At 32.7% G+C, this 26,420-nt stretch overlaps 1 protein-coding gene and 1 pseudogene across 1 annotated transcript; one reads left to right on the top strand and one right to left on the bottom strand.

Moving 5' to 3' along the window:
* Positions 1 to 3,712: 3,712 nt before the first annotated feature.
* LOC140976452 (uncharacterized) lies at positions 3,713 to 12,690 on the bottom strand (annotated as a pseudogene).
* Positions 12,691 to 22,211: 9,521 nt separating this feature from the next.
* On the top strand, positions 22,212 to 24,591 carry LOC140977515 (GDSL esterase/lipase At3g48460-like). Its single transcript, XM_073442258.1, has 2 exons — positions 22,212 to 22,924; positions 23,890 to 24,591. The coding sequence occupies exons 1-2, from the start codon at positions 22,286 to 22,288 to the stop codon at positions 24,409 to 24,411; spliced, it is 1,161 nt and encodes a 386-aa protein (XP_073298359.1). The 5' UTR covers positions 22,212 to 22,285; the 3' UTR covers positions 24,412 to 24,591.
* Positions 24,592 to 26,420: the final 1,829 nt, after the last annotated feature.

Raw genomic sequence — 26,420 nt, 5'->3', positions numbered from 1 at the left:
TCTGGTACCAATTGAGCTGGGCCTGTAATGGGTCGTTACACTAAGTGACGTCGAATGTCGGACACCAATCAAGGCAAAATTCCCACCAAGGTTCACCTGTCATTTTCCAGAATTTTTATTTTCGAAAAAATTATCTCCAGATCTTTCAAGATGTGACCTTTCACTTGGCTTTACAAGCACCCGTTTGCTCTATTGCTTTTAGTTTTACTTCCTATATTTTCTCACGACATTGTTCATTAGTTTATGTTAAGATTTCTGTATTTTTAAAATTTTATATAATACTTTATTTCTCTTTCTAGAACTACAATTATTGGTTAACAGTGATATCGTGTAGGAACGGTCCGATTTCATTACTCCACAATTTGGTTTAATCCGATTTGATAACATGTTTGCATATAAACTACCAAATGGAAATTAAACAAGTTTTACATTTTTTTAGAAAATAAAATAATAATCAAATATTCTTTAAGATATTTGAAACGGGTTTCATCAACTACTATTTTTTTTATTAATTTTATTTTTTTTAATGTTATTTGACTTCTTTTTATTCATGATATTCTCCTTTACAAAATTAACCTAATTCTAAGCATATGATAATGTTTAACTTCGAGAGCATATATAAATATATGGTTGTAAGAATATCTTAAATATTCAAAAATTTAGCATGTTACAGTTTGAAAATAATTGACATTAAGTGATCATTATTACTTTACAAATATATATCTATTAAGAGTGCCTATACTTTCTAAAATAAAGTGATTATTATATTTTTTTAAATTGGTAAAAAATAATAATTATTTTTTTTAAAGGTTGCAAACACTATCTTAGTACTATTTAAATTACTCCAAAAATTTTAAGGTATAAATAGAATATTAAAAAAGCATAAAATATATTTTCAAAATAATATAACTTAAATCAATAAAACTTAATAAAATATTAATTAATTCAAATGGTCTATTAATTATTAAATTTAATGGTTAATATGTTTCACCAATTTAGGTGAACACTTCCATATTATAAGAGTAATATTTGCCAAGTTTTGGACTTTAGCATGTGTCAAAAAATGAGTTTCTGAAAAATTCCAAAAATTTGTATTTCAGATAGTCACTTCAAGCTCGATTTATCTATTTTTCCTTAACGATATTTTAAAAAAATAAAAAGTGTTCAAAACCCAAGTTTAAAACCCGGTATATAGTTCATATGAACAACTTAACTTCGATTCGGAAATATTAATTCACATTGGCTCGTAAATGATCGTTTGTACGGAACTTTCTTGAGTACGTGGGGAAAAGTACTACACCGAATGTTGTGATAGCTACCTCTTTAGCTTATGATATTTATTTCAGAATCCTGAACAGTCACTATATTTCACTTGATAAAATATATTCATATCAATACGTTATTTGTGATATATATAATCTCATATTGAATTACTGTATTGATATATTATCGTTTGATTTGTTAACTATATATGAACCCAATTTATTCCTTCAATATGTCCTCAAAGATTCAACCTTTATTTTCGTTATATATATTGTAAATTCCAGATACATGATTACAAGACTTTGAAAAAGGATGGGAGTTGAGAATAAAAATGTCGGTTTAACAAGATCGTGACTTTTTGTTGAATTATGTTATCTTTTGTAAAGTCAATGATCGTAAAATTTTTTTCTATTGCAAATAAGATATAACAATGATATTATGATTCAGAGGCCCCACTATTAATACATATTATTTTGAAATAAAAGAAAAATAGAATAGGTATGACAATATATTAATACTATTAATGCATTTTATTGATGTTCATCGATGAACTACCATATATATTCATTATGATTAGGTGCAGATTGCAGCATGGAAATGCCAATCTCCCCACTTTTTAAACAAATGTTAAAGCATAAAAAAATTTGAAAATGGACATATTTTCCATTATCGTTATATTCATATATAATGTGACAGGTTATCGATATTCTCATATGTTGATTGTACTTCATTTTCTTTTTCTACGTTGGATATATCTTCTATTAATTATCAGCACGGGCTAAACACACGAGTAGGGATGTAAATCGAACTTCTATGTTTGCGAGCTCATGAGTCGAATATATCCAAACTTGAGCTTGGTTTGATTGAATTGTCGAGCTCGAAATCAAGTTCGAACTTGAATTGATATGATTAACAAACGAACTCAAACGAACTTTTTATCGAGCCGAGCTCCGAATAGCTTGCAAACGATTTAGTTCGTTTACATCCCTACACACAAGGTCTTTGCTTGGCTTCAAACAAAATATTTTTTAAAACAACGATGATGAATTGAATCCATTGATATGCCTTCGAGATAATTTGAACTCAACCTTTCTATTTAATCTCTTGATATTATTTTTTAAATTTCTAAATTTTGATAAGTTTTCTTTTCCCAAAGAGATCGATTATTTTATTAATGATGTCATAACGCATGTGCCGAGTAATTTATTACAAATAAAACAAGAGGAAAGATTCAGAGTACTTTTTGCCTTTTTCACCAAAAAAATAATCTAAAGTGCTTTTCCATAAAATAATATTATATATTACAATAAAAATTAATTTTCAATTTTTAAAGTGTTTTTTTATTTACTAAAATAATATTACAATGAGTGTGTTTTATGACAACATCGACCTACAAGAGGCATGCGTTTGTGCGTCAAGCACGAAGCATCCGATTCATTGTCAACTTTAATAATATTAATTAAAAGTTGAACTAATTTAAGCACTAATAATTGCTTTGACATTAACGAAAATTTTTCCTAACATTGTCAATTTGATATTTGGTGAGGATTTTTTTTTCATAAATTATTTTAAAGTCTCATTAAAAATTAAAAAAAAAAACTCTTCCAAATTATAGTCTAATATAATACTAATTAGATCATAATCCAAAAGAATAACCTAAAACCGCCGGCGAAATTTATTAATTAATCATTCTACAAATGGTCATGAAATCCATGTCGAATAATTTTTGAAAAGTAGTTGACCATAATACCAAAAAAAAAAAGTTAAGAGGTCGTTTTTCCGGATTACAATAGGGTTGGATGATTTTTTTTCGTCTTCTTATTCGTAAAAGTTTATGTCATTACACCACTAGAACGATGATGGTTGACGACTTCTTTAAAAGTAGTTTACTATCAACAACGTTTGTCAAATTTTAAGGAAACTATTGACGTTCCTATATGATTTACAGGGCTATCTTTTGGACCAAAATAGAGTCCTCTTGCTTTGCACCAAATTTTGGTGCAGGAGTTTCCATGAGCAAAATTTTGGTGCAAAGCCTTTCGATTTATTCTTTTTGGTTTTTAAATTTTTTATTTAATTTTTAATGATTAAAAAACTAATTGAGAATTTAATTGATAATTAATGTATTATAATGTACAAATATAAAATAATTAATGAATGGTTTAACTTAATTCCTTTTTAATCAACAATTTACAAATATATAATTATTTTAAAAATTAATTATTGTTTTAATGCAAAAAAATAATTTCTACTTATATACTAATTTTAAAATATTTATTTAATGTTTACATATAATTATAATTACATTTATTAATAATAAAAAATTATTTATACCATATAAATATTAATAATAATTATATATTTAAATTTAAAATATATATTAAATAATAAGAGATAATGTAAAGGTAGAATATTCCGAGAATAAATTGAACTTTCCATCCAATAAAGGTTGACTCATCAATGCAAAATCAAAAGGACACATCCCAGCTTGTGATTTCTGGTTATATAGCCGTTGCCCTGCTGTTGATTCCCCCATCCAACTTTCTTGAAACTGTTACATTCCAAAGAGTAGAAAAAGTCAATGCCCTTTAACCGTTGTCCGAACCGAACTTCATTAACCTCAATCGACCCACACTCGGTAACTAGGACTGATGACTTGCACGAGCTTATGGTCAAATGGAAATGGGTGATCCAAGCTTTTATCACTGATTTCTGCAGCTCTAAAGAGACTTAACTTCTATAACACTTACTGCACCCTGCAGTATGATTTAAGAAGTGAATAAACCATTGTGTGGGGTAAAACATAACACAATACCAAAAGCATCTAATGTGGTCTTGAATCAATTAATCCTTAAATCACACAAATCTCATAATGCCACCCACAGAAACTCAAGCGAATGTTGAAAAATAAACTCAAATATGCAGGATACATCTTACTTTTCATCAAGCTTCTTCTATTCTCCTTGATGCTGGCATGCATCGAGTCAAGCACCTTAGTCCAAATTAAACATCTCGTTAGCAACTCGAGTTCCCTACACGCAGCAGCCATATTTCCAAAATCCTCATTTAAAATCCATAAGGAATCCACAGTGATCATTAACACGATTCAATTTAATTGCACTTCAAATATTAATTTTGTACCCATCTTTTAATACAATTGTGCATATGATGAATTCCTCTTTGAATGCTAAGAAATCGAACAAGTGTATCATAGGATTTGCACCACAATATCTGTATTATAAATAGAAGAGTGCAAGCACATACAGGCATGGAAAAACAATAGATCACATGGCTACCTATGTCTAAGTCTCTCGAAAACATAACTGGCTACATCTGAAAAGAATGTACAGGAGTGGCTAAATACTGATCTCTGGAATCTAAAGAGGGAGTTTGATTGATCCATTTGACGAAGTAGGGAATATACTAATGCTCTTCGGTTTTGATGTATATATTGTGGATTCAAGAGCTCGAGAAGCTTGCAGTGCCATCTCTGCATGGAGTTGCAACACACCATAGCGAGCTGCATTTTAAAGCGAAAAATATGATTATATACAGTAAAGGGACAAAAAAATAAATCCAATTCAGGCAGCCACATTCAGAACAAATCCTAGAAAACTAAGTTGACCGTAAAAGAGATTGAAGGTCTAAAGAAAGCAAACAAGCAAAAAACCTGACAGGGATTATGGGATGAAAATGGACCCCAGATCAGTTAAAAATACAAAAAACAAGCTTCAAGAAAATCCATTAGACAATCAACAACATTTTTTTGTGAAATAAAAATTGTAAGGATTAACAAGACCATCTCATGATTGTACTAGTCTTTTAACTGAGCACAGAAGATAGATGGGAAGAATGAGGATATGAAACTCCAGCTTCTAGGAAACAAGTCTTTTTCGCATACCGTGTAGCATTCTTTGTCTGTGTCTGATTCAGCCACCTGCACTGCCCATGTCCGAACCCACTCAAGCCCTTCAGAGATCTCAATATTTCCATCAACCAGGGCAGATGCAACAAATGATGGATGCAAGGCCAACAATACACATGAAGCAGTAAAAGGACAGATCTCCTCACATACGATTCTGCATGATGTGATACCTCCCTGTTTAAAGTAAGCCAGAGGTCTGAATCATAAGCATCCACCCAGAAAATTGTCGATTTAAATAATTTGATAAAAAATGAAATTGCCAAATTCTTTTAAAAAATAATAACAGTGTGGAAAAATTTCCACCCATATAAACACAAGTTAATTGGAAGTCAAACGGCCATACTCGTGGCATTTGTTAAATGTCAATACCTGGATCGTAACATATCCAAGAGAGGGGATGCCAAAACAGAAGCTTCTGGATGCATTGCTGCACACTTCATACATACACCAAGCATGTGGATGAATTTCCCCAAGACAATAAAATCCCTCCCCAATAAATAGATACCGTGGCTCTTTTTGTCATACCCCTGCATAGCTGGAAGCATAAATGCAGATGCATATTGTGGAAACCTGTTATCCACGAGCTCTATCTGGTTATCTTGAACTCCTGATCGAAGGGTCCGGCGGCGGGTCTTCCCTCTCTTGATCTGACCTGCTTTGGATGGAAGCTCTCTTTCATACAAGTAAGACCAGTTTAACGGAGTTCCTTCTGATGGGATTTCCTTCCAGGACCCTGCTTTTGGAGGACCTCCATTTCTTGGTACATACCATGGTTGATCTGAAGTTTGTGTTATAAGGGACTTCGGCTGTTCAGATTTCAGGATTCTTGCACTTGCAAGCTCTTGGGCAGCATCTGACATGACATCCAAGATGATTATCCGCTGACCAATGTCTACATTAGGTGAATACAGTAGCTTGTTTAGACTATCAAGAGATTCATGAGGACAAGTGACAATCAATGCAACCAGTGCCCTTTGTCGTTTTTCTTCAACTGATGCTTCTTCTCCTTCCACAGTCAAGTCAGAGCAATGAACCATTAGAAGTGTTCTAGCCAAATCACCAGCCATATACTTTAGCTCGTCTGGTGATGCTCTAACCAGCTTCTCAGCAACATTAAGGGCCTTCTCAACATGCATATGGGTAAAAATTCCTCATTAAGGAATGTGCTTTTGGAGCACTTCACAATTAACCCCATAAATAATTATATATGATACTTGGAATAACACACATCAGACTTCTCCAAATAATAGATCAGTTCTTGGTGCATCGGGGGGTGAACATTAGTAACAAAATAAAAGGCAGTAGTAACACATGTTGAAATACTTTGTGCTCTTTTGTGTGACAACTAACAGCACAACCGTATTTATGCTGACAGAAAACTATAAAGTGATTTACTGTAGAAATAAAGCACATCGGGATGTTAAAAATATCCTTGAACTTACACCCTCTGCATCATCTGATTTTCTTAGCGTTACGATCACGTCAGCCAACTGCGAGAACTTTCTTGTTAAATCAGCGCCATCATCTGTTAAGTCATATGGTTTCAATGAGTCACATGAGGTACCAGAATCCTCACTTCCATTGTCACTGTCATCTTCATCAAAGGCTGAATCATCAATTAAAGTCGCTGGATAAATAACTTCATCAGGGTCAACTAAATTAAATTGGACACTGTTCTTTACAACTATTGAGTCTTTACTGATTCCATTATCTTCATTCTTTTGAACTTCTTTTACAGGGATCATAGCACGAGGAATTTCTCTGTCAGAATTTTCATTCACTTCGAGCACTATTGCGGTCGGAGGCCCTTTGATTGGGGTTGCTTTCCGAAACACCCAATCTATTGTCTCTTCCCAGCAACTATCGTCAAGATACAGAGGATTTTTGGGGTCTATGACCTTAGAAAAGACAAAAGCAATACTGCTCGCCATTTTACGAACCAAATACTCAGGGCTCTCCAGCCTACCTGTCAGCAACATGAATTTTAGTAGGATCACAATAGGTCACCATTCACAAGCATTCCAATCGAGAGAAAAGACCCAAAACCTACAACTGATCCCCTGTAGAATTGTTGGCAGTGCATCCTTTGTAGCATCCAGATCTTCTTTACCCATCTTCTCCAGGCAAAGGCCTAAAGCAGCAGTTACATCTGTATCTCATGTTAAGGAAATAATATGAACAATGTCATGACAGGAAATAAAAAGTACACTCTTTAACATCGTTTAGAAGAAAATGTCACTGAAGCACGTGCAATTCAATAATCAAACTATCAAAGTGGGTCTTGAACTGAAGATAGAGTGGCTGATTTTATTAAAAAGTCAGGTTTTTACAAATTGCAGACTCCACAACGATCACCCTTTTGGTTAGTAGTCAATAATAGATTATAAGGATACAGACTTGTCATTCAATTGGAGCTGATTGCACAAACCCACTTTTTGACCATGCTGCCACAAGGCGCTGCACTGTCTCTGAGAGAACCCGAGTATTAAGAGATTTTATTGACAGAGCAGTATCAGGGCCGGGGCGCATTCAAGTACAGCAAAGTGAAGAATCCATCCTAAGCAACAGGTAGGAAGCACTTTCCAGATTAAGAACTTCTCTCGAAAAGCAACCCTGAGAGCAGCAAAAGGTAGAAATATCATCACCCCTTCGTGGATAAGCAGAAATCACGAGTCACCGGAAAAATGAAAACTATCTACATCGAAATTTTAATATTGAGCTGCATGATTGATGTTAAAGCATGCCCTAGCACATTCACCATGATCAGCTCAAAACAAGAGAAAGTAAAACTCGTTTCTCATTCAAGATCGTCCAAATTTCATTCAGGTTTTGTAAGAGTAATGTTAACACAGATTAGTAATTTATCTTTTCTTGGTTCCTTGAAGTCAGTATTTACTGTGAGAAATCATGGGAGAAAGACAGAAACAGACTTCGTATTTACAAGGATCCTGCAAGCCATATAAATCTTTATTACCTGATTGAAGGTTGGCTCTTATAGACCCGACCAAAAAGTATCCACAAAAACCAATAACCCTCGACATTGTTAACATTTTGAACAGCTAACTGATGCAAGAGTTCTTCGGCTATTCTTTCAACAGAATGGGAATCGTTCACTGCCTCCATGAGTTTCAACCAGAAACGGACACCTGGTTGTGACGCTAAAAACTCATCGATGGCCACCCCAGAGCTTGATTTTAAGACAATTCGAATATCTCCAAGGATCAATGGAATAACATAACGTAATAGCTCACCTGAAAAGTGTAAAAGTTTGCTATTTAACGAGCCTAAGCATTCCATATTATTTTTAACTTCACGATCTGGTTTCAAAATACCAGTATACCCTCGACGACAAATACGGGCAATTGCTTCTCCAACAAAAAGAATACCACTATTCTTCTGGATGTCATTTGCAAAATATAACATCTCAACTAACTTATCATCCCACTCCACCATTCCATGGAAAAGGTGGGTCGTGATTCTTTTAAAGAACAAACTGGAATCTCAAGTGTAAAGGATAAAAAAGAACAAGAAGAGCATGGACAAATTACTATATAGTCATGAAGATACGAAATTATCCATTTAAGAAGTCTAAATCCTTTTAAGAAATCTAACATTTGTATTCTTATTGATGTTCCACCACTGCCACCACTCAAAGTTTAATGAGCATTGCAAGGGAAGCAAAAACTAAAGATTTATCAAACACGTTCAGGTGTTCTCATGCTCCTTTCCAACAAGTAAGTGATTTTCCCTAGTGAACAAAATCAAATGTCTAAAGTGATCCTCAATTATAGGTGTAGCACAATGCAGACACATGTTCCATGTGCTTCATCCAAAAAAAAATCTCAAAATCTCTACTCCTGAAAGCAAACTTCAGTCTATATGAACACAGGACACATTTTGTGGATAAACAACATGAAGCTGTCTTAAGTTTGTAGCGATGAGGATACCGAGTTGAAAGTGAAGTTGGAGCGGAGCGCCTTTGTCTTGCTTTATAAGGAATAGATGTAATAAGCTGGGAGACCCTAGAAATAACCTGCTTGAGTTGATCTTGGCCTAGATCTTCAAATCGACAACCACCACAGAAATCTCTAACCATCTGAAGCACCCCATTATTCTCAAGCAAGCAAACAACAAGCAATCTATTTCACAATATGTGAGCAAGATTATCTGTATATGCTTTCTAGAGAGAATTCCATCACCCAAACATACTCATGAAGGAATAAAATGGAGTAATGTGGAGTAATATACACATGTAAGACATGCATAACTGGTAGCTAATATACAAACAAGGTGAAACAAAAACCCACCCCAACATAATTGCTCTATTGTACGACAAAAATTGCCGTTCAGCCCTTCTAAACAAACAGCTAGAAACATTATGACTTGTGTCACATATTAAAAGTTGTGAACCATACTATACCAGTAAAAATTAAAAGCCCTATGCAACACGGTATAAAGCCAAATCCAATAAGAAATGCTCAACTCAGCATAGAAACTAAATAAATAGTTTTAACTAAATCAGCTGCCCAAGATCCACATAAGATCAATGATGGAATCTGGAGCATAATCACTCAATTTATGAACCATCCAAATATAATTGCTCAAGTGAGTGAGTATATCAACCACACACACCACAGAAAGACATTATATAAATATCAAAACAATCAAATCTTAATCCATAATTTCCTCAATCAACAAAAATGTTTTTGTTAGGATAACTCAATTAATAGACAGAATCCAGTAGAAATCTGCAAAAAAAATTAATGACTTCAATACTCGTAAGTATGGATTAGAGTCATAAAATAGAAAGAAGTTCTTGTAAAACTTGTTTGATGATTTTAAGCTAAGATACGCAAGGAAGAAAAGAAATGTGCAAAGCACAATAAAATGTGAACAACTATAACATCAAAAGATTAGAAATGTTGTAATTCAAATAAATTTTTAACTTATCACCTCTCAGCATTTGAATCATGACTACCATTTCCAATCTGTTGTAGACAAGGAACCACCTCATAAACCATCTCAGCAGCATAGCCATTAACAAAAAATACATCATATGAGTGTTTCCTTTCAGAAGTTGGGAAGCATGCCAGCCAATTGGAAGCAACGTCTATGTGAAATCACAATATCTTTTGGAGATCGACCAATGCCACATCATAGCAAAATGAAGTATAACAGAAATCTAGAAGAGAGATAATGCAGGTCGAGCATATTCAAACTTGACAACAGACAAGGCAGTTTTAACTACGGGTTAAATTTCCAGTCAGAAAATTGGAAATTATTCGAGCATCGAAGCATGAGCATCATATTAAATGTACAAGTATTGATCAAATTAAGGAAAACAGAACTATTCTTCTGCGTTGGAAATGAAAAGCCTTGTCATAATAGCCGTGCAAGATAAAATTTTAGTATGCATGCAACATGTTTCTAAAACAATGAAAATTTTCCAATTATTTCGTATAACTGGTAAAATCATACGCCTACATGCTGTCAATTGCCAAATACACGAAAGCAAATTCTTATCTACATTTATTCATCCATTCATACAACCATGAACATAAAGAAACAAAAAAACAGAAACAATAGCATGGCTCGACATGAGCAGTAGAATGAAAGCAAAATGTCATAACAAAGCCATGAAAAGTATTATAGAGCAAACCAACCCCTTAAAAATCAAAATAATTATCAAGGATTAAAAAAAAACTTACCATACAACAAAAATCTGGCAAATGCTCGAAATGCGGAGCCCTTGTAGAAAATATTCCACCATACAATTCTCTCATCTTCACTGGGAAACTCCACAGCCAACAACTGCCCAAAAAGTTCCAAAACAAATCAAAATGGTTTCTTTTCATATTTTCTCACAATTCCCCACAACTAAAATTAGGCAAATTTACATATGAACGAACCTCGCCTTGAAATTTCTCATCAAGACTACCTACACATCCAAAAAACAAAACAATTAGCTAAATAACCATACTATATTCTGCTAATATGCAATGGAATCAAACAAATTTGGCCAAAGTTTGAAATCAGATAAACTTGGACATGCATTTAACAAAAAGCAAAGCGGCAGCATTAAGGGAGAAACCTGAAAATGAATAGGAATCAAGAGGAAAGAGGGAAGCTGCGAGAGAATAAAGAGCGACAAAAACTTGATCGACTGACATTGACTGCGGCGATGACATCACCAAGGCCAGCCAGAGTTTCACAGCGGCGAAGGCCTTACAATTAGAAAATTATAATCCAAAAAGATAAACAGTTAAATTTTTTTTACTTTTTTTAAAAAATATTAAATATATGTTATGATCCAAACTAAGACACACCTCATGATTAATCTGACCAAGTCTCTACAAATCCCAACTTTAAAAACATAAATTCAAGAAAAGTCCAGCCCACTTTGTTGTAAGCTTTGCTCATGTCCAACTTCAATGCTGCAAATCTTGATTTTGTCTTTCAATTATTACGCATCCAATGCATGCATTCAAATCTCACAATAACATTATCCATAATCAGTCTACTTGGGATAAAAGCTTTTTGGAAAGGATCAATGATATGTGTGTGGATAGGCCTAACTGGGTTTGTGATCGCTCGAGCAATAATCTTATAGCAAATGTTGCAAAGACCGATAGGCCTGAAGTCTTTCAGTCATTTCGGGTCTTGATTTTTTGGATAAGAGAGATGAGTGTCATGTTCCATTCAGAAAAATCTTCATAATCATTGAGAAGTGAAAGAACCGCTTTAGTAATGTCTTTCCCAACCACTAGCCATAATTCTGATATAACAGAGCTGTAAAACCATCTGTTCCTGCGCTTTAGACTAGTGCATGTCAAAGACCGCTCGTTTAATTTCCTCCTCAGAAAAATGAGTACATAAAAATGCATTCATTCGCTCATCTACCACATACTCTACAGCCTTTGTAACTGTCTCTATGTCTGAGTGAGATGGATTAATACTTGAGAATAGTTCGCAAAAATACTGCATCGTTGTGTCCGTCATACTTTGTTCATCTTCGCACCACTCTCCCTCGAATTAAACAGCCACTTAATAAAGTTTGTTCTACATCTAGTCGAAGCTGTAGAGTGGAAAAACTCCGTGTTACGATCCCCGTGCTTCAGCCAATTTACACCCGATTTCTGGGCTTTATGAATTTCTTCCTGCTCTGATAATTTCCCTATATTTCTTTCCACCCTAGAAATCCGATAACAGTTGTCTTTGAAATTATTCGAGTTAATAAGATATTTCAATATCAAAAGCTCATTCACAATTTCAGTAGTTAAGGGTCGTGAAATTTACCTTGGTCTACCCATTTTTGTTTTCGCGAAAGAAAAGGTTGCAATTTGATTATTTGCAGGAAAGCATGTGTAAAAAAATGCAAAGATGGAGCTCCAAATTTTTCTCCATAGGTGGCACAGAAGTTCTTAGAAAATCACTGCTTCAAGCTATTCCATCCTAAGCTATGCTTGTTTCTGGTTGTCATCCTCTTTGTGTCGAAGAGCGGAACAAGCCTGCGCGCGTAAGGTATCAATTCGGTTGGGCGGGTTGGGGAAGGTCGGGGCGGGTGGAACAATATTATTATTTAAAAATTGTTCAATTCGAATTTAACTCGAATTCGAACCAATCCGAAAACACTCATATCGAATCTGAATCAACCCGATTTCGAATTTTTTTAAATAAAATTCAAAAAAAATATTTTAATTTAAACACATAATAACAAAATCTCTATCATATATGATTTAAATTTGAAAATCTAATTATAGAAAAATAAAATATATTTACTAAATCAAATAAACAATTGGTTAGAAAATAAAAAATATTCAAAATAAATATTAAATTATGAAAATTTATTATATAAATATACAATAAATATTTTTTCAGATATACAATATATAAAAATGTAGACAATATTTATTAATTATATTTTTTTAAAAAAAATTTAAAATTTTCGGGTCAACCTTAACCCAACCCGATCATTTTTTTGGGTCAGCTATCGGATCCAACCCGATCTGACCCGAACCCAAAAACTCCGAACTCAAACCTGATTTTTTCGGGTTGAATCGTGTCAGGTTGATGGATTGTGTCTGATTTTGACACCCCTATCTGCACGATTTTTTGGTGGCGCGATAGTAATGATAAAAAGGGATGCATTGGACGAAGTGGTTTGTCTTGTGTAAGCGTAAATACATGGGAGGCATGGGCTTTAAGACTCTGATGGCTTTCAATAAAGCACTCCTAGCCAAACAATTGTGGAGCACAATCCAATCGCCGAAGGCTAGAATACTCAATGGCCCATACTTCAAACAAGAAGACATCATGGTGTTAATCTTGGCTCTAATCCCTCTTATGTATGGCTGAAGATTTAGATCTCAAGAAACTTTCATTTAAGAAAATAGTCTTCTTCTCGTAAATATTATATTTGCCCTTTTTAAAATTATTATTTTAAATAATAATTAACCTAATATACCATTAAATGGGTTTTTTTGGGCCTTTCATACTAATTGAAATTCTGCTTCTGTCCTTCTTTTTCACAGCAACATTTTCTTCTTTATTTCTGGTGTATCTCTTCCCATTTCAAAAATCACAGAGAAAGGGGTCTTTTGCAAATATGAGCTCCAAAAAAAAAAAAAATTAAGGTCAAAGGCTTCATTATTATTATTTTTGTCAATAGACCTTATTTTAATTAATAGTTAATTTAAATATTAAGTAATAGGGTTTTGAACCCCTTAAGAAAATCCCAACCAACTTTATTCACCATCATAACTTCCCACTTCTGATTTCTTTCCTCTTCTTCCTTTCCGTTCCATCAACGGCATTGACCATTTTCTTCCATATTTCTCATTCTCAATCTTCATTTCATTTTTAGCTTTCTCAACCTCTTCATTTTCTTTCCTCCAATGAAATAGAAATTAGAATCAAAACTTAATGACATTCATTCTCATATAATATGTTTTTTCACGGGATCATCGGAAGATCAATATAAAGTATTTTATTTGGTCATTTATGTTTTCATGTGTGTGGATTATCCCCTACTCAAGTAATTTGATTTGTCCTTCAGTTTGTTAAAATATTTATTTCAGTCCGATAAGCTATATATTGCAGTCGTTAATATCATTCAGTCAGTCGGTTAAGTTTCAGTATGTTAAATCATTATTGCAGTCGGCTAATAGCATTTATACAGTCGGCTAATTTTTTGTAGGTTAAATCATATATTGCAGTCAGTTACTGTTCACATGTATTTTCGAGGAAGATTTAGGGGAAGATGAGCGATCGGTATTTTATTTCGTTTATTAGGTTGTCCATGCGTAATTATTTTTTGTCACATATTACATATATTTTCGTAATTTGATATATGAATTTAAATATGTCAATTTGTATATTTCCAACACCCTTAAATTCATTATTTATACTTATTTTTTTACATATTGTGTGGACGGAGATATGATTCAAAACTTAATTAATTTTGATGGTGAATGGAAAGCTGACGGTGAACAAAAATATTCATGGTATGATGGAAGTAATTCGGGTTGGCATGTTATATCTATTGATGAGAGTAATGTAAGCATTGAAGATGTCGAAGATGCAATTTTTGAGACACTTCATTTGGATAGGCATGACATGGTATTGAAGCTAAGTTACTTGCCAAAATTTGAGCTATGTAATCCAAGATCAATATATATAAAAAGCTCACGAGCATTGACAACATATCTATCTTTTGGTGTTTCAAATGTTACACATTTGCTTCATGTTGAAATGATCAAAACAAGTGGCATCAGAATCGGTTATGAAAAAAATGACAATGCTAGAGATTTTGAAATTTGCAGAGATCTTAATGATGAGAGGGTTGACAACTTTGAAACTGAAGTATATGGTGATAGTGAGAGAACATATGATGAATATTTTGATAGGGTGTTTTTTGAGAATGACTTAGATTGATAATGTGGTAACTGAAATAGTTGATGACGAAGTTGTTGTGAATAAAGAGAATCATGTTGATGAGCTTACATTCTGACTATTCCAACTGAAATAGTTGAGGATGAATTTATTGGCACATCCCAGTCAGTGGTATAGACGCATTATATAAGATGAATATGCATCAACGAGACTTGCACTTTTATATTGTCCAATTGTGAAAAAAGTTTGGAGAGACTCTACATTCTATAATTTTTTGAAAAAAATTCGGAACTTTTATTGAAATTATGTATGCTTCTTCGAAGAATATGGCGATTGAGAAGTTTGAGATGTTTGTGATAATGATCTTGATTGTTTGGGGTAGAAACTTGCAAGAGAACCCATAGGGATGTAAATGAACCAAACGGTTCGCAAGCTATTCGAAGCTCGGCTCGATAAAAAGCTCGTTTAAGTTTGTTTGTTAATCAAACCAATTCAAGCTCAAGCTCGATTTTGAGCTCGAAAATTTAATCAAACCAAACTCAAGCTTAAGGATATTTGGCTCGTGAGCTCGCAAACATGTTTGAAAAGAGGCTCGCGAGCTCGAGCTCGAGCTCGGCTCGTTTAAGTGGCTCGTAAGCTTGAGTTTGGCTCATTTGTTGAGTTGATAAATAAAAATATTAGTATTAATGTCAATTGAAGGAATTGAACACAAGACATGTTTGAAAAAATGATGAATTCACACCATTTAGTCACAATTACACTTTTAATCTTATTTGCATATCATTATACTAAAATGTTTTTTAAAATGCAATAAATAAAATAAATTAACAGAAATAAACCAACTTATTCTTTTTCTCTAAAAATTTACATAACCAAGTCATATACAAGTTGAGTAACTTTACAAATTATTATACTAAAATATTATATTAAATTGACTTTGTTTGGATCATTTACTATTAGTCTATGAAGGTTAATTTAAAATTTTACATGTTAAATTGATATGTCATTTGACATTAATAAATAATTTAGGTTAATTATGTCGAATTTATTTCATAATGATGTGATGTCATCGATCTACTATATTTAAATCTCTACTTCCAAAATATAAAGAGTATAATGGTGAGTATGGTTGAATCCATAGGAAACGAGATATTATTTTAAAGCTTCATATTGACAACTTCAAATTTGATAAAATCACTTTTTTAGCTCAAATTTGTTCCACGCTCATAAAATTTCACCGTACAACAAAATAACACAAAATTGTATCAATGAGCATGTATCCTGTAGGAATCCCAATTTATTTTTTAAGATCTTATTTGAATTTCACCAAATTAGAATTGTGTATTTTATAGTATCTTAAAAATACCCTTATATAACATAATATATAGCTATTAATATTTGACTTCTATTAAGATCTTATTTGAATTTCACCCAATTTTAGCTTCTATTAATATTTGACTTTTAATAACATGTTACTCACTATTTATAATTATACTCATATAAAAAATGATTTACATCATTACATGTAACATATATTTTTTAAAATTTGAGAAACACATTATTATTTTTATTTTTAAGTTTTTATATTATCTATATATTTTATATCACCTTTATTATCTTATTATTTAATTACATTATTTATATAAAAATTTATGAATTGAGTGGCTGACACGTTGCTACACTCAAACCTAATCAAAACACTTCTACTTCATACCTAATCTCTTACGCCGCCTCCTCTGCTCGACCTCTCCATTGAAGAACGAAAAAATCTTCTCTACGCCGCGCTCTCAAACTCGGTAAAATTTTCACAATTTTTTACATACACCTCTTGGTTATAAAAGCAAGTCAAAACCTGTTCATACATTTTTGTATGCATTTTTTTAACATACACCTCTTGATATATTGTTTTCTTCTTGATTAAATTGATAACTCATTTTTATTAAAAATTGTTATTATGGACTTTGCAGGGTAGTTGACTAGTTGTTATTGGAGATGATTTTGTAATTCTTGATTTTAATTGATTCTCTAACGTCCTCTCTATTTTCTCATCAGACTTAGTTGAAATATTAAAAGGGTGAAATTATTTCATTGTTATTTATATGGTGAGATTAGTGTATAATAGTTGTTCTATATGTATGGTTTTGGAATGTTCAATAATATACTGATTTATGTTTTTTTAGCTCTTATTTGTGTCGTTTTGGTTATTTATGAATGAATTTATATTTTTATGTCTAATTTAAAATTAGTTTATAGATATATTTAATTTTTAACAAGCTCGAATCAAACTCAAACTCAAACTCAAACTCAAACTCGAGCTCAATTATATGCTTTACGAGCTCGAAAACGAGCCGAGCTCAAGCCAGGTTTGTTAAACATGATAAACAAGCTATTAATGAATCAAGCTCGAGCCGGCTTGATTAACATGATAAACGAGCTTTTAACTAGCCGAGCTTGAGCTTTTCTCGAGCTCAATAATTTCAATACAAACCAAGCTCGAGCCTGATAATAGAAGCTCGAATCGAGCTCGAGCAACAATTTTAAATGAACCAAGCTCAAGCCTGCTACTGTTTGGTTTGGTTTGGATCGTTTTCAACCCTAAGAACCCATAACCCTTTGGCACACAAAATGGATATTAATATGTTTGCTCTCGGTTAGAAGCATATATCGTCGTACCGATAGAGAGTGCAATCTCGGGTCAATTGCACAGACGACAACAGACCAAGGTTGTATGCCTCCAACACCGAAACAATATAGAATGGATGCCGTTGCATGTTACGATGTTGCTAGACATAGATCTAGTGTGGGTACAGTAATCCGAGATTCACGGTGTACAGTTTTGGCAGAGCCGTACCTATGTTCGATGGGGCCTGAAGCAAAAATTTAAAAATTGGTTCTCTTGTTGGAATAAATAATGCTAAAATTCAGTTATCAAATAATAAATACAATAAATGATACATAAATACATAAGAAACAATATATTACATATAAAAAAGTCAAAAATATTTGAAATAATTACATAAATATTAATCGTCTAGCTATTTTAGGGGAAAAATATATATCAAATTTGTATAATCCAGTTTTCAGATCATTTCTTTGTTAATCAACAACATAGCTAGCTCGTTTAGTCTATTTTGTGACATTATTGATCAACGATAAGTGTTTATTAACTTCAACTTCGATAAGCTTATTTATGCTTATGCAACTGTTACGATGATAGTCAACAAAATCTTATAGGCAATATAAGTATTTGAGAATAAATTATTCAGTTTTGCCAAACACAGTAGCATCTTAAAAAATTGTTGAAGTTCTATACAATACTTCTTCAACTAGTTAAAAACTAATTCGTTAACTTTTTCAAACTCAACAAATATCCTAAAGTCTATTGATGTTGTTCAAACCAAACTTGAAGAAAAGATCGAGTTTGATCAATTATAAACAAAAAAATATTTAAATTACTCTTTTTTTATTTAATATTGGTGTATGCATTTTTTCGTAAAAAAGATCTCCAACTAGATATAATTCATAAAAAAATCTTATTTTTTATATTAAATATATGATTTTTCACTTTAAGTATGAATCAATTGACCTGTCTTATAAAAATAAATTTGTAAAACCGTTTAATAAAAAATCTATTTTTTAATTTATCATATTAAAGCTTAGTTGGAATTGTTTATTCTCTTCTTCAAAAAGATGCAAATATGGTAAAAATGTTTTCTTAAAAGAATAACAAAATGGGTATTATATAAAATTATTGATCACGGCCCAGCCCACTTGTGATATTGTCCGCTTTGGCCCGATGCCTCACGGCTTTAACNTATATTTTAATGGATATTTGTCAAAAATACTGCTGTTTGCCATGAATAGGTTATAGGTTAGGTTGGTATCTTTCATTATTTTCCAATTCTTAAATTTTTTCATTGTGACTATTCCAACCGATCCAAATCCCAATAAAATTATGCACGTTATACTTGTTAGATATAATTGTGTTCATCCTCTATTTTTCTAAATATTGATATTATGAAACGTCAATAAACTTTGTTTAATTCCAGACATACTATTTGTTGAGATATAATAATTGATCATATTAAAACAACGATCAAAACATATCGATTGTCCTCTCATGTGATAAAGAACAACTTCATGATTTTAGGAACAAATCGAAGTGTAATATTTTCCAAAAGAATTTTCAACCATCAGATTATGGAATTTATGGTATCAAGGATTTCTCATTTTTTTCATTTTCTATATTGTCAAATTTCGGTTTTTATCAATTATTTTTGTTTTTTGTTTGGCAAAAACTTGTGTGAGACGGTCTCACGAGGTCGTATTTTGTGAAACGGATATCTTATTTGGGTCATCCATAAAAAATATTACTTTTTATGCTAAAAATATTTCTTTTTACTGTGAATATCGGTAGGGTTGACCCATCTCACAGTGCGAGGCAAGAGCCATTAATGTAGACTCCACCATATGCATAAATGGTCTCGAAATTATTATTGATTTATGACGATATTGGTTTGCTGATGGAATTCATTGCCATCGAATTTTAGTCTTGGTGTATATTCGATTTTTCGATCGACAATTTTAGTATTTTTCTTCGTATGGAGTGTTGATGTGTCAATAGAAATGTCACAGTCAATTCAGTGTCTCATTGGTGTCACGTCGGAAAATTGGTTGAAATTGTCGACATCATACTAGCTAGACGTAAAGAATCAAAATCGCAAAAAACAAACAAACGCATAAAACCAAAAACACAGTTTTTCCTATAATGCAAATTGCTATTTACCGAAAATAGCGCTTTTGTAAATAGCCATGGAAACTTGGATTACATTTGACTACACTTTCAGTGTTACAGTATCTGTAACAGATTGTATCCATCATATATGAGAGTATGTTTCCTTTCAATTTTTGATTGATCTTAGTAGTTCCTGTATAGGACAGAACTATCCTATTCGATTTCTACTAATACTAAAATAGTTCGATTATTTCGATTTAGACAATTATTAAAATTAGTAATTAAAGAATATTTTAAAATATAATTTATTAACTTTTTAGTTAATCTCATTGACAAACCTTTAACTATAAAATCTAAATGAATTAAAATAATAATATATAGTAATCAACTAAAAAACTAACAAAAATATACTTAATTCACTAAATATTATTATATAAAATGGATCATATAAACAAAATTGAACTTCGATTTTTTTTCTTTGATATATAATCCCAAAATTGAACCATATAAACATGACTTTAACATTTGTATCCATAATTAAAAAATAATTATTGGTCTTTGATTTGGTTCGTTTCAATTTCCTATTATTTCAGTTTGGATTTTCGGTTTTCGGTTTCACCATTAGACGCTATGTTTTAAAATTAATATATTTTTACATAATCAATAGTTTCTACGTTAGCAAGTCGTCAAAAACATACAGAAAGAAACGTTGAATATATAGATTTTATCGCTAATATATTGAGAGTGACTCAACCTCTTCAATTCGTACATGATGGAGCATGGAATGGTATGAATGTCCTCAGAAGAAATCAATCAATATTATACATACATACATACATACATATATATATATAAATATATACATACATACATATATATATACATACATACATACATACATACATATATATATAGCTAGGCAATCGAGGATTCTGAATTTTCTGGGTTCGTCCCTAGCTCTCTGCGAGGCGGACTGCCTCAATATATATAAATACTCCCATGTGAAATTTTACAGTACATGCACCACTAGATTTATTAACTCCAGAATCTGGAGCTTAGTTTCACTGATTTCACCCGAGATTTAATATGTGACGCTTCGAGCTCGAGCTTTCCCGACCCTTAGATTTAGGAATTTCGTAGAAGATTATAGAGATTTGAGAGTATGTTATATGTGTGTTATATAACGATCTTATTTATATTTTATAAGTGTGATGGATTTTTTATTTTATAAGATTTGGTTTCATTTAACATGTGATATGATTTCGAGATGAATAATGTTGTATTAATGTCATTGTATTTGTAGACTGATTAAATAATTGAGTCTATAAATCAATAAAAAGAACGTAATAATTCTCACAATTTGTATCAAAATAAAATTTTTGAAATTTCAAAAAAAGATTATAGAGATTTGAGAGTAATAGTTTGGGGTCACAAAAGTCATACCAAATCCGGTTATTAAAATGGTCACTTCCTTAATATAATATACTAGTAAAAGATGCAATTGAATCACATCAGATATTATTAATGTATTATATTTTTTTGTGCAATTGAATCACACCAGATAGGTTAAAAACAATTTTTTTTAAAAAAAAAAAAATTCAGTTAAATTATTCGATAAATGAATCCTTGTGCTTGCATTTAGTTTATGTTGATTGAATATTATTTAATGCAGTTAATAATTGTATTTTTTAATTTAATTATTACTTATTATACGCATATATTTAATGGGAAGAATAGTATATGGCTATAAAAGTAGGGTATGTGATAATGTCAGGTTGATTATGATATATATGGCTGAGAAATCACAATGACGACTTTTTATAATATATAAATATTATATATATATACATACACACACACACTTGAATTTTATATCAATGAAATGTGACATTTATTAGTCAAATATGATAACAGAAAATAAAAGGACTGTATTTATAAACACACACACACACACTTGAGNTATATTAAGAGAGAAATTAACTTTTTTGGTCTACCAATTTGCCTCATTGTGGATTTTGCTCTTCGAAATTTAGTTTTTTGGTGTTGAAAAATGATTATTTTTGCTTGTTGTGAGGTCGAAAAATACTGATGTGATACTAAAAAATGTTGATGTGAAACCAATAATTACTGGCATAGTACAAAAGTTGTTAATTCTATGGATGACATAACAATTAGACCTAACGAGTCCAAAAATAAAATAAAAATTAATACATTACCAAAATTTGACGAACCAATAAACTAAAATCGAAAACCAGATCGAAAAACTAAATAAGGGTGTAGTTTGAGTTATGTTCCAAATATTTTACACGAACCAAACCCAACTCTAACGTGCATGTATACAAGCTGTATATATACGTCTCTCTATATAAACAGCAAACATAACCCTAATAAGATGTCCAGAAATCCTTGTCATCTATCTTAGCTTCTTCCGAATCTTTTTTTCTATTTTTGTTTTTATTTTTATTCATAAAATGGCAGCCGACAAATCCACCGACTTTCACACAAACGTGATCCCACTTATTTTCGTTCTCATCTCCTCCTCTCTCGCCACCTGCTCCTCCGCCGCCTTTCCTTTCAAGAAAATTTACGCCTTCGGAGATTCCTACACAGACACCGGAAACACCAGAACCTCCACCGGTCCCACCGCCTTTAACTACGTGTCCAACCCTCCTTACGGCATCACTTACTTCCACCACTCAACCAACAGGTACTCCGACGGCAGGATCGTCCTCGATTTCGTGGCGGAGGCTCTGTCCCTACCCTTTTCGCCGCCGTATCGGATCCCTTCTGCAGACCGGTCACATGGCGTCAACTTCGCCGTGGCCGGAGCTACCGCGATTCGGCATGGATTCTTTTTGAAAAATAACATCACTTTCAATCTTGTGCGTGAATCCCTCCAGACTCAGCTTGTTTGGCTAGACAAAATCTTGGAGACCAAAGGGTGCGAAGATCTGAAAACTACGCCCGCACAATGTAAGAGTGTATTTGGCGATGCATTGGTTTGGGTTGGGGAAATTGGAGCAAATGATTATACTTGCAGCCTTGGTTCTACCATTCCAAGCGACACCATTCGGACAATTGCTTTAAATAGTCTTTCTGGTTTCTTACAGGTGAAACTACAGTACACCTCCATTTTCAATTTGCATGCATTCATATATATACACAGACACACACACTCTTTCAGTCTTGGATCTAATCTTTAACCGAGGCAATACCGATTGGGGCAACTCTTTATGGTGTTTCTGTTTTCTTGCAGGTGAAAATACTATAGTACTCCTCCATTTTTAATTTGCATGCATTCATGTACATATAAACATATATACACATTTAGAAACATGTTAAAAGATTACTAAAAAAACATGTTAAAAGAACCAGAAATGTTAAGACAAAAAACTGTCCATGCATGAGGATCGTTGAGCATTCCAAAAGAGAAACCGCGCGTGCCAAGATTCTACGAGCTTAAGTGACACTCAGACTTTTGTTATTTTTTAATCAATTCGCATTTTACGAAAATTACAACAAGTTACTTTTGATCAATTGAATTTTTCGAAATACCGTAGGATCTTGAAATGCTGAGAGTCAAAAGTACATAATTTTCAATATTCCACCAAATCGGTCGGTGTTTGTTTATACTAGCAACCGGTTGTGATTTTATTGATATTTGAACTTATAAAACAATGAAACTTATAAAACCAAATCGTTGTGATGTTCTTAAATGCTTAAAAAATATTATGAATTTTTTTTCTTTTATTTCAATAATTTGCAACTATGTAAAAGAAAATTACATAATCCTTTTTTAAACATTTTCAACTTTCTAAAAAAATGTATAATAATTTTTTTTTATCTTTGCAACTATCTTATTAATGTGACCATGACTCGAAATTTTTTTTATTTACAAAATTCAAGTTTCAAATCTTATTTATGATACATAGTTTGATATATTATTCACACATTTTAAAAATAAATAAATAAATAAATATAATTGACAACAAATCATTAATGTGCATTAAATAGAAGCTATGTTTCCCCACTAGCACTGGCACGGGACACTTTTAAATTATTATATTTTATGCAGGTATTAATAAACAAAGGCGCAAAGTACATAGTTGTTCAAGGGCTTCCTCCGGCGGGGTGCTTAACGTACACCTTCTCGCTATCTTCTCCGGAAGACAGAGATGAAACTGGCTGCGTATCGAGCGCCAATCTCCGAGCAGTTACACACAACAAGCTGCTTCAGAAGAGGCTAGATTACCTGAGGAAAAAGAACCCGCAAGCGGTGATTCTGTACGCGGATTTCTACAATTCCCACATGGAATTGGTGAGGAATCCGGGGAGATATGGGTTCAAGGAACAGTTCAAGGCGTGCTGCGGATACGGTGGAGGCCAGTATAACTTCGACGTTTTCAACACCTGTGGTGCGCCGTCCACCGGTTCTTGCAGCAATCCACCTGTGTATTTGAACTGGGACGGAGCTCACCTCACCGAGGTAGCCAACAGAGTGCTGGCGGATTCTTTCTTGAATGGGAAATTCTGCAGCCCTCCGTTCAAGTATTTGCTGAGGAGGAGACTGAACGACCAGAAAGCTGGGATTAACTGATCGTGTTGTTTAGTTAATAATGATTACTTTGATATTTGTTTATGTTTTCTGATGTGTTGTTTCTGGCATTCATTGACCTTTCTGGGAATGAATTCTTTTTTTGTTTTTAATTTAATGTATGAAAAATTTTGATTAGGATGATGTTTTATCAAGTTATAATTATATTGAAAGTTGCAATTATGGGCTTGGGAAAAAATTGTTTAGTTAATGACCTTGTCAGATTGATGTCCTTGTCAGAAATTCTGTGCTTGCGGGGGTGTCAAAGGGTTATCAAAAGCAAAGAAAAAGACAAGGTCGTGCAATTTCATATGGGATTAAATTACTCATTTTCTACACTTCGTGGTTCCATACTCTTGGTGAACCCCCTACCCAACACTTGTAAGGTTAATGCCCTTTTACTGCAACATGAGAAACAAAACAAGGTTGCTACTAATTGAGGCAAAAGGTGAAGAATCGGAGCTTATGACAGGGAGACCAAACAATTTACTATCAACACTTTGTTGGTGCACCGTTTTTTCGTGCCAAAGAGCAACAAAGTTATAAAAAATTTATGTTCATGTTCAAAACGTTCTTTAAGTGTCATATTATTTAAACTATTAATGGGATGATTTAGAACATTTTATCTTCGCGTATATAACTTCAGCTCCAACTATTCCAGATTTTAAGCGGAAATAGTATTTCTTGTAAATTCTTACAAACGGATTTTCCTCCTTCAATCGCCTAATCAGGTTCACGATCAGAAGCTGAATTCCTCGTATAGATCGTACTAGGAACCTAAACGAAATTTTCACCAAGAGTTGATCTCTGGAATTTCAGAAATCTGGTGACAACACAACGACTTTGCGATGGCTCGGCGGCGATGCATGGTAGTGGAGTGGAGTAACTCGGCTGTGAGCTTCCTTGATGGGCGGTGGCCGATTTTTATCTTCCAGAGTATGATATGTATGTTTCACATATTTTGTTGTTATGTTTACCATCAACCTTTGAAAACATATATAAATACAATATCTTAATCCTTCTAGAATTCTAACCTTATTAGGATTCTTTATTTTCATTATTTGAAATTCTAAACATTTCATAATAATCTTGTACATAGTAGTCACAACTATTAATTTATTATTTAATTAGTATATTATAAATTTATTAAATAAATAATTATGAACTCATAATAACTTCGATCGACGATTAGACAGTGTCGATGTATCAATGGTATAAATCTTGTAAATATAATGAAAAATAAAAATTTCGAAGATTAAATTTTTCGGCGATCCACTTTTTGCAACCGCCACTTTTGTGAACTCGTTCACTAAAACATACAATCTTACCACTCTCCTCAATTAATTAGCAGTGAAGCTAAATTCCACAACTTTCATTACATAGAATCAACTTATAAACTCCTTTATAAGCAATCTGTTTGATATCCATCAAACTACAGTTTCAAAATTTAACTCCTTGAACAACGAGAACACAGAATCTGATACTTGTGCGATCTTCAATAGTTCATGGATACAATTAGTCGTGGGTTCATAACTTCACATGATTCAGAATATCATTTATTCTTAATAAAGCATACCTTAATCAGCCTCATCATTTTCATCAACTCCTTGATCAAGAACGTCAAAACTCAAATCTGATTGAACCAATTAGATTATGGTAAGAGCTTCTAGTAACATCCCCTCGTGATCCTCTAGGTATTACTAGTAGTGTCTGCAAGAATCTTAAGTTATGGTTAGCGAACAGTACGGTCTCTTCAACTCGTATATCTCGATCGAATCTGCAATCAGTGTTATATCGAGAGTTGAAAATAAATTCAATTACAATGGGATGTATATTTGAGTAATAATTGTGACATGATATGTGTAACTGAGTAAACGTCTTTCCAAATGTAGATGTCTTATTCTGGCCAGAGATTTCTTACACTATTAATTCATTATATCATATAGGATATTTTCACTCATAGGTGTGCAGTGAATGCCCGAATCAAATGCATTGAATCATACGTATTTCGA

The sequence above is a fragment of the Primulina huaijiensis genome, chromosome 5 (assembly GCF_012295235.1).
Source record: "Primulina huaijiensis isolate GDHJ02 chromosome 5, ASM1229523v2, whole genome shotgun sequence".
NCBI classification, from domain to species: domain Eukaryota; kingdom Viridiplantae; phylum Streptophyta; class Magnoliopsida; order Lamiales; family Gesneriaceae; genus Primulina; species Primulina huaijiensis.
This window is presented reverse-complemented; position numbering and strand designations above follow the sequence as displayed.